This window comes from Neopelma chrysocephalum, unplaced genomic scaffold (assembly GCF_003984885.1).
Source record: "Neopelma chrysocephalum unplaced genomic scaffold, ASM398488v2 Primary Assembly neopelma1_363, whole genome shotgun sequence".
Classification (NCBI taxonomy): Eukaryota; Metazoa; Chordata; class Aves; order Passeriformes; family Pipridae; genus Neopelma; species Neopelma chrysocephalum.
The window spans coordinates 261,191-273,744 of record NW_020898027.1 but is presented as its reverse complement, the minus strand read 5'-3'; the positions used below and the strand labels follow the sequence as shown (position 1 = coordinate 273,744).

Here is a 12,554-nt window from a genome sequence, read left to right as displayed (position 1 = left end):
TGGGCTCCAGGATGATGGATCCCAGCTGGATCTGGGCTCCAGGATGAGGGATCCTGGCTGGATCTGGGCTCTAGGCCCCTGGCTAAGCTGGGGGAGCAGCTGGGCTGTGTGCAGGCCCCTCTCCCCCCTCACCTCCTGCAGGATGTCCGTGGGGTTGGTGCCGGCGGGTTTCGGGCGCAGCTTCGCCGCCTCCTCGTCGGAGTCGGAATCCACGAGGAGCCGCCGGTTCTGGGCCTGTTCCAGCATGGACCTGGGGGAGAGGGGCCACCCTGAGGGCTGGGGCTGTTCCACTGCCACCTCCTCCAGCCTCCAGCAGTGCCCTGGGATGCACCTTCCCGGGGGGTTTTTAGGGAATGCCAGAAGGTTCTGAGCACCAGGAGCAGAAACTCCCTCCAGGAGAGGACACTTCCCAGAAGAATCATTCCATGATTCCCAGAATCATGGAATGGTTTGGGTTAGAAGGACCTTAAAGATCCATTTCCATGCCCTGCCATGGGCAGGGACAACTTCCACTAGCCCAGGGTGCTCCAAGCTGGCCTGGGACACTCCCAGGGATGGAGCATCCTCTGGAAAATCCATTCCAGGGCCTTCCTGCCCTCACAGGGAAGAATTCCATCCCAATATCCCATCTCACCCTACCCTCTGGCAGTGGGAAGACATTCCCTGTGTCCTGTCCCTCCATCCCTTGTCCCAAGTCCCTCTCCAGCTCTCCTGGAGCCCCTTTAGGCCCTGGAAAGGGCTCTCAGGTCTCCCTGGAACTTTCTCTTCTCCATGTGTACCCCCCCAGCTCTCCCAGCCCGGCTCCAGCCTTGGAATCCCCTCCACGTCCCTCCTCCCATTTCCCTGCCAGGTGGAGCAGTGACACCAAACCCCCTCCCCCTCCCTGACCACTCTGCCACAACAAAGCTGCCCCCAAACCCTTCCCCATCCCACCCCCTCAGCTCCCAGGCCTGGCTGATCCCACTCCCAGCATTCCCAGCCCGCTCACTTCATCTCCTGCTCATCCTCCTCCTGCTCCCTCCTCCTCTGCTCCTCCTCGTACTCCTTGTACTGCTTCAGCATGGCCTCGAAGTCCACGTTGGCCTGGCGCTGGTTGAGCTCCTTCAGCTCCTGCAGGTTCTCCAGGACCTCCATCTCCAGCTTGGAGTCCTTGGTTCTGTTCTCCAGGACCTGGGGGAGAGGAGATAAGTCGGAATGTGCCAGCAGTGACCCCCCCCAGCAGCTCCAGGGAGCACAAGAGGATCCCCCTCATCCCGATTTTTGGGTGGGACGAGGTCACCCCTGTGGCTGGGGAAGGTCAGGCAGGGCAGGGGGGAGGTTTTCTTTCAGCTCTTGTACCTTCATGGGGTTGTTGAGCTCTTCCTCCTCCCTCTCCTTCTGCAGCCTCTTCTCCTCCTCCTCCAGGAGCTTCTCCGCCTGGAAGTTGCGAGTGGCTCCGTGTTCCATGGTGTAATCCGTGTTCTCGGGGTCTGTCTGAGGGGGAAACGACGGGAAAAATCACTGCACTGAGCCCCAGCCACTTCCAGAGCCACACGTTCCCCAAGTTCCAGGAGGGAAACTGGCTGGAAACAGCCCATCCATGGGTGGGTGGGACACTCCAGAGCTTCCAACTGCCCCGAGAAGGGAGGAGACAGAAAAACCCCCCTCTTTCAGTTTGAAGCCATTCCCTGTGTCCTGTCCCTCCAGCCCTTGTCCCAAATCCCTCTCCAGCTCTCCTGGAGCCCCTTTAGGCCCTGGAAGGGGCTCTCAGGTCTCCCAGGAGCCTTCCCTTCTCCAACCTGGCCTTGGACACTTCCAGGAAGGCAGGGATAGATGGGAGATTGGGCTCAGTGTTTGCTGGGACACCCCATCCCCACGAGGGCACGAATGGCACAGAACCACGGAATGATCCCACAGGGATCATCAGCCCAACTCCAGGCCCTGCCCAGGACACCCCAAAAATCCCACCCTGTCCCTCAGAGCGTTGTCCAAGAGTTCTGGACGTGTTCCCCAGGGTTGTCCTTTGTCCTTCTCCACCCCCTGCCCCTCAAAGCTGGGGGAGATGGAGGGGCATTTCCATGGAAAAATGGGGGACATGGAGCAGAGAAGGATTTCAGAGCAGCTGGAATTTATCAGGGATCCTACAGGGTAAAGCACAATTCCTGGATTTACGAAAGCAACTGGGAGGGGAATGGATGAGACAGAGTTGGAGACTGGATTTGTTCCTAGAATCCTGGAATATCCTGAGTGGGAAGGGACCCACAAGGATCATCCAGTCCAACCCCTGGCCCTGCACAGACACCCCAACAATCCCCCCCTGTCCCTCAGAGCGTTGTCCAAACCCTCCTGGAGCTCTGGCAGCCTTGGGGCCGTGCCCACTGCCCTGGGGAGCCTGGGCAGTGCCCAACCACCCTCCGGGGGCAAAAAAATTCCCTGATATCCCACCAAACCCTGCCCTGGCACAGCTCCAGCTGCTCCCTCAGGTGCCGCCCCTGCTCCCCAGAGGGTGGGAGCCCAGAGGACCCCTCGGGGGTGTCACCTTGAAGGTGATCTCAGCCAGGCAGCGGGTGCACTTGATGTAGAAGCGGAAGATGGGCAGCCCCAGGTACACCTCGTTCTGCACCGTCTCCTTCCGGGCGTTGAACTTCTTCCCCTTGTAGATGTACTCCCCACAGGTCTTGCACCTGGTAAAAAGGACAAGGGAAAAGTCCATCCCACAGCAAAAAAAAAAGGGATTAAACAGGTCAGACCCACGGGATTTCCAGGGGCGGTTTGAGCGATGGTTGTTTTCCCTGACAGAGGTTTAGGGGCTCCTCATAAAACAGCCCCAAAATCACAGATTCAAGGAATGGTTTGGGTTGGAAGGGGCCTTAAAGCCCATCCAGTGCCACCCCCTGCCACGGGCAGGGACACCTTTCACTGTCCAACCTGGCCTTGGACACTTCCAGGGATGGGGCAGCCACAGCTGCTCTGGGAATTCCATCCCAGCCTCTCTCCACCCTCCCAGGCAGCAATTCCTTCCCCATATCCCATCTAAATTTCCCTTCTTTCACTTTGAAGCCATTCCCTGTGTCCTGTCCCTCCAGCCCTTGTCCCAGGTCCCTCTCCAGCTCTCCTGGAGCCCCTTTAGGCCCTGGAAGGGGCTCTCAGGTCTCCCTGGAGCCTTTTCTTCTCCAATCTTTTCTTGGACACTTCCAGGGATGGGTCAGCCACAGTTTCTCTGGGCAACCTAGTTTTTAAACTAAAAGAAGGCAGGGATAGATAGGATATTGGGAAGGAATTCCTCCCTGGGAGGGTGGGGAGGGGCTGGGATGGATTTCCCAGAGAAGCTGTGGCTGCCCCATCCCTGGAAGTGTCCCAGGCCAGGTTGGAGCACCCTGGGATAGCAGGAGGTGTCCAACCCGTGGCACAGCTGGACGTGCTTTAAGGTGTCTCCCAACCCGCGCCATTCCAAACCCCCCCGCGGTGCCCGTCCCCTCTCACCTCATGTTGAAGGGGGCCATCAGCCTCACCACGTACTGACGGTCCTTGGGGAGTTTGAGCTTCGGGATCTTCGCTGGGTCGAAGTCCGGGGGGTAATATTTCTGTGAGGGGAGAGAGCGCAGGGGGGTGTGAAGGGCCCTCAGCCCTCTCCCGCTCCCCAGAGCCCCCCGAGCAGCGCCCTCGGCCGGCTCGGGACCCTCCGCGGGCCCGGCCCGGCCCCCCTGGCGGGGGATCCCCCCAACTCACGTTCAACACTTTCCGTTCCGACATCTCTGCTTCTGCTTCTGCTTTTGCTGCTTTTGCTGCTGCTGCTCCCGACCCCCGGTGCTCCCGGTGCTGCCCCCGCGCCGCTCGCCACTTCCGGGTTTAGCCCCGCCCTCCTCCTCCGCTCATTGGCGCAGCGAGCCACACCCTCTGTGATTCTCGCCTGTTATTGGCTGAGCCAGCTGCCTGTCAACAACCCGCTCCCGCCGCTGTTGTGCATCACAGCCAACAGTCCGCCGGCGCGCCGCGGCCTCATCAGAGCTTCCGGCGATTTTGGGGTCCGGGTGGGTGGGCTGTGCTCCCTCCCCGGTCTTGGGGGGGCCCGGGGCTGCGAACTGGGGCTGGGGAAGCTTCGGCTGCTTCCCAGCGACCCTCGCTGTGGGCCCCGGCCTCCCCTGTTCTGCTACGGCACATATTCATCATGTGGGCAACAGTCCCTGAAAGGTCTTTTTTATACTTAAAATACCCCCCCCCGGGCTGCCCTGTTGAGCCTTTTTTTATGGACGAGGTTTCCTGGTCAGTGTTAAATGGGGAAAGTGGAGTGAGTTGTCCCTGGGGCACTGTCCCGGTGTTGTCGGGGGGTTCGGGGCAGAGCTCTAGTGACATCCCAAAGGCAGGGGAAGCTCTTCTGCTCCTTCCGCGTTCTCCTGCTCGGGTGTGTTTTACTGTCTCTTCCTTAAAACTGACAATTCCGAGGCCTTCGGAGTTTGTAAAAAACTAACTCGACCTCAGGCCTCGTGGGTTTATTCCTGTGCAGGGCCAAGAGATGCACTGACGGGTATCCCTTGATTTTGTGAGATAAACAGCGTCTCTCTTAGAGCGGAATTATCGCTTTGTTACCCATGGGGGGAACAAACCCCAAAATCTCAAATTTTGGGGGACAAAACGCCCAAAAATCCCCATCTCCGCCGCACCTCCGCTCAACACTCCCCATTGCGCACGCGCAGCGCCGCCATGCCTTGCGGCGTTGCCCTATATTGCGCATGCGCAGCACTCCGTTCCCGCCATTCCTCCCAGAGCGCCGCCATAACCGCGTGTCCGTACAGCACGCCGCCGCTGAGCGCATGCGCAGTACTATAGCATAGCCTGCTGCCCACACAGAGCGCCGCCATCACCGCCTGTCCGTACAGCGCAGAACCACCATTACACCAGCGCGGGCCGTTGCCGCCGCACACAGCGGGGCCGCCGCTTATCCCGCGCCCCCGCTCCCAGTCCCGCCCGGCGGCCATTGCCGCCTCATTGCGCGTGCGCTGCGCGCCACGCGCGCCTTTCCCGCCGGCGCCGCCCTCACGGTGCCGCCCCTTTCGCGCACGCGCGGCACGGTTCGCCCCCTGGCGGGCGGGAGGAGCGGCGCCTTCCCGTCGTGCCCCGCGCGCGCCACACAAAGGGACGCGCAGGGAAAATGGCGGCGGCGACCGCGGCGGCCTCGCAAAGCGCCCCCGGCAAAATGGAGCCTCCGGCGGCCTCCGCGGCCGCGGCGGCGCCTCCGCCCGCGCCCAACGGGGCGGGCGGCGCGGGGGGGCCGCCCCCCAAGAGGTAAGGAGCGGTGGGGACGGGGCGGCGGCGCCGCGTGCGCGGCCTTCCCCGCGCCTGGGCCCGGCCTGAGGTGAGGGGTGGGGGGGGAACCGGGCCCGGCGGGGCCGCTCCTGGTTCGGGGCCCCTGACGGGGATCTGGGCGGTGTTAACTCCGTGAAAGCGCCTCTGGAGGAGCCGCTCCTGGCGCTCCTCGCCCCCGTCCCGCTCAGGAGGAGTTTCCGCCCGGGGTTTAGCGGAGTTAAAGCCGCCGCGGGGCGAACAGGCGGTGCCGGAGGGGTGCGGGCGGTGTTTAAAGTTAATTCCTTTGTGTTCTCTCGCAGTTTTGGGGGTGATTCACCCGGGAGGTGGCTCAGGAGCGCGAATACCTCGAGGGGGAGAGTTTGAGGTGGTGCCGGGAAGGGGTTACACAACCCTCGTGGCGAGGGAACGCTGCAGGAATTTCAACAAAAATTGTAGTTTTGGGGGTGAAAAAAAAGCCTCAACTGCTTCTCAATTCATTCCGTTGCTGCTCAAGGAAAATTTCACTTAAAAAAGCTGGTTTTGAGGCCAAATCCATGGAATAAAGGACATTTTTGGTCCCGGTTTAAGCCCGCGGGGAGAACCAGGAGGTTGAACCTCGTGTGCTCCGGGTCCTGTTGCAGATTTGAGGTTGGATTTGAGGTGGTGGGTTTGGTTTCACGGGGAGGAAGATCTGGAAAAATAGATGTGGAAAAATAGATCGGGAAAAATATCCATTTTATTATCCATTTTATCAGTTTTTGGGGTATTTTTTTTACACTAAAAATAGTCAAATTGGGCTTTGAGCAACTGAAATAAAATCCTGACAAACACAATTTCGTTTAAATCTGCACCTTAGGGGGGAAAGGGGGATTTGATATGATGGATTTTGATGGTTTTAGGGATTTCTGAGCCACTTCCTGGGTGTGGCCTAAAGAATCTTGTGGTGGAATGTGAGTAAAAATCCACTTTTTTGAGGAAATAAGAGCTTCCCTTTCAGTTCCTCCTTCTCCAAACGCCACAAACAGGAGAATTTTCCTTTAGTTTGGGTGAAACTTTTTAGTTCTGGAACTCCAGGAGGGAGCAAAAAATCCCAGTAGATAAAATATCTCCCCCAAATAAGGACTAAAATGTGTTATTTTATGTAGATCTTTGGGTTGTAGTTGCCCTGAGTGGCTTAAGCAAAGCTTGAGGGGTTTTTAAGCTGATTTGGGAGCCTGAAATTCAGAATTCCAGGAAATTTTTTCCTCATCCTCGTTGCCTGGAACGTTTTACAGCAGTTCAAGGGCCAGGAATGTAAATCCAGTTTAAGGAATAACCAGAAAAAAACCTTTTACCACTAAATTTTGTGTTATTTCCTCAACCCAACAAATTAAAAGAGTCCCAAGGGTTTCAAATCTAATTGAATTATTTTGTTTCTCGAGCTTTAAAAAAGTTGGGATGAAGGATGGAGGGACAGGGAATGGCTTCAAAGTGAAAGAAGGGAAATTTAGGTGGGATATTGGGAAGGAATTCCTGGCTGTGAGGGTGGGGAGGCCCTGGGATGGAATTCCCAGAGGATGCCCCATTCCTGGAAGTGTCCAAGGCCAGGTTGGAGCAGCCTGGAATAGTGGAAATGTCCCTGCCTGTGGCACTGGATGAGCTTTAAGCTCCTAACCCAACTCATTCCATGATTCCGTGATTCCAGCTGAGCCAGGCAGTGGATTGCAGGATGAATCTCTCCTAAATACAACCTGGGGACCAATTGATCCTTTTCCACACCTTTTTCATGGTCATAAAAACGTGATCCACCTTCTTGCAATGCTCAGGAGTTTGGAAGTCCCTTCCTGCAGCCCCTCAGGGAGATGTGCTTTGCCTCCAGCCCCAGGGAAGAGGTGGAACAGGATCATCTTTAACCTCCTTCCAATCCACACCATTCCATGATTCCAGCAGAGCCAGGCAGTGATTGAGTTCCTGATTCTGCCCCTCATGGAGATGTGCTTTGCTTCCAGCTCCAGGGAAGAGGTGGAACAGGATCATCTTTAACCTCCTTCCAACCCAAACCGTTCCACGTTTGCTTTAGTTTTAGGACCATCCCAACTCCATCCCGAGCTTTGGTGGCAGTGCCCGACCCAGAGTGATCCATGTGCTGATTCTCCCTGTTTTCTTGCAGCGAAGGGGAGAGACCAGCCCAGAACGAGAAGAGGAAGGAGAAGGGGGTGAAGAGGGGGGGGAACCGCTTCGAGCCCTACGCCAACCCCTCCAGGAGGTACCGGGCCTTCATCACCAACATCCCCTTCGACGTCAAGTGGCAGTCCCTGAAGGACCTGGTCAAAGAGAAAGGTAAAGTGCTCCTCAGGTGGCCCAGGGATGTCTTGTTGTCCTACCTGTGCCCGACTTCCTGCAGCTCTGGGTGGACTCAGTGTGATTTTAGGGTTTTGGAGGAGGTTCTTCCGCGGCTGTTGCACGACATCCGTCCCTGGCAGCTTTCCAGGGGGATGGTTCCTGCGTGGGCATGTTGGCAGTGCAGCTGCTGGTGCTTCAGCCCGGGGTTAGGAGGATTTTCCTTAGGCCTTTCTCAGATTTTTAGCATTTTTTTGGGCGTTCAAGGTGGTCATTTCCTGCTCTGGTGTGCGGAGATCCCCGAACTCGGGGTGATTTTGGGGCTCAGTTCAAGGGCCATTCTGCCATTTGGGCTCAGTTAAATGTATTTAAGGGTGACCTGCCAAAAAAGAGCCATCAGGTTTGTGCTTTGGCATGTGCTGCAGCAGGCTCAGGGTCCTGGCATTCCCACTTCCAGGTGGGAGCTGCCTTTGTTGGCCTCAACACCTTCATCTCTGGAGGAAGATGAAGAGATTGAGCTGAGGGCTCAGGTGGTGACGAGTCTAAATTAGTGTCATTTCTCGAAGCTCGAGCCCAGCTTCCTAGTTTTCAAGTCACCTTGGAAATGCAGGAGAGTGGCAAGAAAATCCTTGGCTCCTCCAACATTTCAATGGCTCCAAACAAGTTCAGAGCAAGCAGCACCTTAAATCCAGAGTCATGGTAGTGAGCAGTGGTCACTTGTGCTTGAACTGGGCAAGGATGGAGAGTTAATGTGGTCAAGGTGTGGCCTAATGAAAGGGGAAAACAAATTTCCAAAGGGTTCTAAAATGTCTTGTCTTTGGAGGCAAAACAGAACCGAGTCTGTCAGGACTGGAAACCCTGGGAAGCTCCAGGATTAGGGGCTGGTTGAGACCCACCAGTGTGGTTTTCTTTAATGCCAACCACAGCCTCCAAGGCTGCTTTGGCCAGGCCCCTAATCCTGCAGGGTCCCTGCTCCCACTTGGCTCCACCAGCTCCATCGGTTCTCCGGAGATTTGTCTTAATTCCAAGTGCTTTTGTTGAATTCCGTTCCAAGTGTTCTTGTGGTTTCTCTCCAGATGGAAAAGTCCGGGGTCAGCTTGTTCCCTGCCTTGCTGTTCAGCTGCTCATTCCAGCAGATCCTTCCCTAGGGCAACGGTGAAGCCTCTTCCTTCTGCCTGCAGGGCTCCAACTGGGAAGCAATTCCTGGTTTTTGGGACTGCCTGACCAAGCCACCGCTCCGGCTTTGCCGTGGACTTGGGATTCTCTCCCTCCCTCAGTCCCAAGAACCAGGAACGTGCCCGTGGATAAAACCAAACCTGACCTGTCGTTTTTTTCGTTCAGTGTGAAGAATTCCAGGCCCAACCATTCCCAGGCTTTTTTTTTTTGTTTTTTTTCCCCCGCTTTTTTTTTTCTGGGGGGGGAGCAGGTGAAACTTTTGTCCAGCCCTGGTGGTTTGTGGCAGTAAGTATTTGGGTTAGGAGCCAACCTGGTGGTGGCCAGGCTGCCAAAGGTGCCACCTCTTCCTCTCTCTCTCTCTCCCCCTCACTCTCTCTTTCTCTCTCATTCCCAATGCCTTGGATCAGGCATTCCAGGGTATTTTTGTTGGTGCAACTCAATTACAGGTATGCAGTGGGAATGTTGATAAAATGGAAAAGAAAAAAAAGATGTTCTTGGTTAGAACTCCCCCTTTTATTTTTTTTTTGGCTGAACTGAGGTGATCAGGTGGTTTAAAGGGCTTCTGGATGGCAGGAATTTCTCCCTGGAAGTGGAGGCTGAATATGAACGTGGTTGGATGTTAAGGAGCTGTCCTGGTGTCCCCCAGAAATGTGGGAATGTTCATGGATGCCAGCTGGGCTTTGAATCCCAGATATTTCAGGATGTTGTGGTTTAAACCTTCTTCCTGCCCCGAGTAGCAAATGGCAGAGGGTCCAAGGAGGCTGTAAAAGGAGGCAATAGCTGTGCCACGTTGTCTGGATATATTAATATCCAGAATTTACATGGTTTTCTGGGCATAATAAATAAACAACCAGAGCAGTTGCAGCCAAGGCCACACTGGTGCCACACCCTTGGAAGGGCAGGACCCCAAACTCCCTGGGAAGAAGAGCAGCTCTTTAAACTTCCTGTGCTGCCTTCTCAGCCAATTCCCAGGGATTTTTGGGAGCTTTGTGACCTCCTGCAGCTCTCACTGGGTTCAGTGCCCTGGATTCTGCCACGAGCTGCTCCCAGCCCAACATTTTAGGGAGGCAAAGAGAGAGGGTCGAGTGAGGAATGTGCTTTGTTCCCCTTCCTCTATTTTCCTTGGGCCTTCCCAAGGAGTCTCAGTCCTTCCCTGGCTGCAGGAGCTTTTCACTCCCTCTTTCCTCTTTTCTTCCTCTCTCCAAGAGCCAAATCTCCCCTTTTTCTGGGTCTTCTCGTGCAAAAGGGACATTTATTTCCCTTCCCCATCTGGAAAAGTGCTGCCTCTTCTCTGTCTCTGCTTTGGGAGGGATGTTTTCCTTCTCCCCTTTTAACCAAAACTGTGTAAAAATCACATCAAAAGTGTGTTTCTCTTCCCCCTCTGTGACTTCTTAGGGATTTCCTGTCAGGAATTTTCATCTGGAAGTGAAGGAAGAGCAGTGACCAGCTCTGTATTTCCTCACGTTGAAGCTTTTTGATCCTCTTCAAATATTCTCCTCATTCTTTACTTCAGATGATTATGAGACATCCAGACAATTTTAGTCATGTCTTGAGTCTTCCTTTCCCTATTTAATATTTCCTTTTGGCCAAAGAAATAAGTGGGATCTAAACCATTCCCCCCTTTTCTCCTTTTTTGTGCTTGCTCAGACTTCCTTCTCTACACCTTTCACACTTCTTGGTTTGTCTCAAATCGTTAAATTGCCCAACTTGGAAGATTTTTAAATTGATATTTATGTCCCAGCTCATTGTTCTGGTGAATTCCCAGAAAAATCTTCAGGATCAGGTAAAATCCATCCAAACCAGGCCTCAGGTCACCCTTTCCTGAGCTTCCTGAACAGTCACTGCCCAAATATTGGAATTCTGCCAACCCAGCCTGGCTGAAAAATCCTCATTTTCCATTGGAGATCAACTTTGGGAAGTGGCTGTAAAGTTTAAAAGGGGGATAAAAAGTTTAAAAAGATAAAAAGCTTAAAAGTTTGCATTTCTGGCTGGTGCAGTGATTTCTGCTCTGGCCTCTCGAGGAAATGCTGAATTTCCCAAACTTTTTTCCAAGTGTGAGGTTTAAAGAAATAAATAAACCCAGGCTGCTTTAGTCTTAAAGGCACCTTAATTACCCTGGCATTAACTTAAACCCAGGATTTTCTGGGAGTTCCTGCTCTTTTTCCTTTTAAAAAGCTTCCTTTGCCAGCCTCAACCCACCCTCTCCTGGCAGGATTGGGTCATTTCACGTGGTTTTCAGGTGACAAAAAAAAGCATTTTTATTGCACTTGTTCTGTCCTTTGGACTTTGTCTCGGATCCTGAGAGTTGTGGCATTCCCCTTTCCCTGCTTCTCCTTGGATTTGGCTCTTCAGGAAGGTCCTTGGAAGGAAAAAAGCTCCTTCAGGTTGTTTTTAATCTCAGGGCTCGAAGGCGAAGCCCCCGAGCAGAACTGGCACATCCTGCGTTTTCCAAGAGATTCCTGGAATTCTCGTGGTTCCCAGTCAGGGATTGGTTAGAAGAGCCAATATTCCATTGTGTTTAATACATCCAGGCTTGGCAAAGTTCCTTGGAAGTTGTTTGTGTGGATCTGAAGGAAGAATTGTAGGTGAATCCCAGGAGTGCTGGGGAGAGAAGAGCCCTGGTTCCAAGGGCTCAGGATGTTCTTGGGAGCAAAGTCACAGAATTCCAGCCTGTGGCTCCGAGGGGTTTTTGTCCTGTAGGTCCCCTGGGAGGAATTTGTTCTCATTCCCTGAATTTGTTGTCTTAATCCCTAAATTGTTGAATCCATCCCAAGTTTGGTTGGACTTGGCTGCTGCTCTTGATGGCTGGTGACAGAAACCCCGTGGGAATGCTGAGATTCCAACCCCCCTGGATCAGCCCAGGAAGGGCTGTTCCTCACATAACCCTTGGAATTGTCCTCTATGATCTCATCCTGGATTATGGACTGGAATTCCTGCTCTTAGGCTGGATATCAGCAGGGATTTAGCTGTGGGTTGGAATGGGACGCTCTGGTAGAGCTGCCCTGGCCCTTCCAGTCTCCAACACCATCCCAAAAAAAATCTCCCTGCTTCCTGGCTGGAATGCTGGTAGTGCCAAATTCTTATTGAAAATAAGAAATGGAGATTAAAAGCAAAGAAATCAGTGATTTCATCAAGCATTCCTTTCTTTGCCAATTTTAAGAGAAGCCTTCCAGGCTGTTTTCTGTAATTATATTAAATATAGGATATTTAATGTCATTAATATATAATTAATATTTTATATTTATAGGATAAATTGCTGGCCCTGTGGGAGGTCAGGCTGAACACCTCCCTGTGTCCCTTGGGAGACTCCATTCCTTGCTTAAATTATCCATTAATCCTCCCACTGGGTGGTGGTTTCCCACAACCACCTTCCAGGTAACACACCCTGGAGTCCTCCTGTGTTTAATTTTACCCCCAGGGCTTCTGAAACCAGCTATAAAAAGCAAAAAAAAAGGCATATTTTCACCCATCCTTCTGTGTGCCAGTCCCTTCAAAGGCAGCAGCCACTTGGGTAGTTGGATCCTGGAATAAAAAGGCAATCCCAATCCCTTGGGGAAAGGTGCAGCTGGAGTTTTCCAAGGAATTTTGCCTCTTGCTGTTGGCAGTTTTTGTCCTGAGAGCAAACAGGGCAGAGTTAAATGCAAATTACTGCAGCTAAAAACAGACTTTTTAATTAAAAATCCTGAAATAAATGGTCCTTTGTCCTTTTGGGACAATTTTTTCCCTCAGGATTTCAAGATAAAACAAATCACTCATTGGAGTGATTCAAGATAAAACAAATCACTCATTGGAGTGAT

General features: G+C 53.4%; 2 protein-coding genes across 2 annotated transcripts in view; one reads left to right on the top strand and one right to left on the bottom strand.

The window, feature by feature from the left end:
* The window catches only part of YJU2 (YJU2 splicing factor homolog), a 7,764-nt gene extending 3,944 nt beyond the window's left edge, over positions 1-3,820 (bottom strand). The window contains exons 1-6 of the mRNA XM_027706102.1: positions 3,709-3,820; positions 3,463-3,563; positions 2,519-2,663; positions 1,339-1,473; positions 989-1,170; positions 133-250 (exon numbers count right to left, since the gene is read on the bottom strand). Coding sequence (XP_027561903.1) covers positions 133-250; positions 989-1,170; positions 1,339-1,473; positions 2,519-2,663; positions 3,463-3,563; positions 3,709-3,732 — 705 coding nt within the window. The 5' untranslated portion in view covers positions 3,733-3,820. The remainder of the gene's footprint in view (positions 1-132; positions 251-988; positions 1,171-1,338; positions 1,474-2,518; positions 2,664-3,462; positions 3,564-3,708) is intronic.
* A 1,285-nt stretch (positions 3,821-5,105) lies between these two features.
* Positions 5,106-12,554, top strand: part of HNRNPM (heterogeneous nuclear ribonucleoprotein M) — a 22,908-nt gene continuing 15,459 nt past the window's right edge. Inside the window, 2 exon segments of the mRNA XM_027706100.1 lie at positions 5,106-5,262; positions 7,412-7,581. Coding sequence (XP_027561901.1) covers positions 5,129-5,262; positions 7,412-7,581 — 304 coding nt within the window. The 5' untranslated portion in view covers positions 5,106-5,128.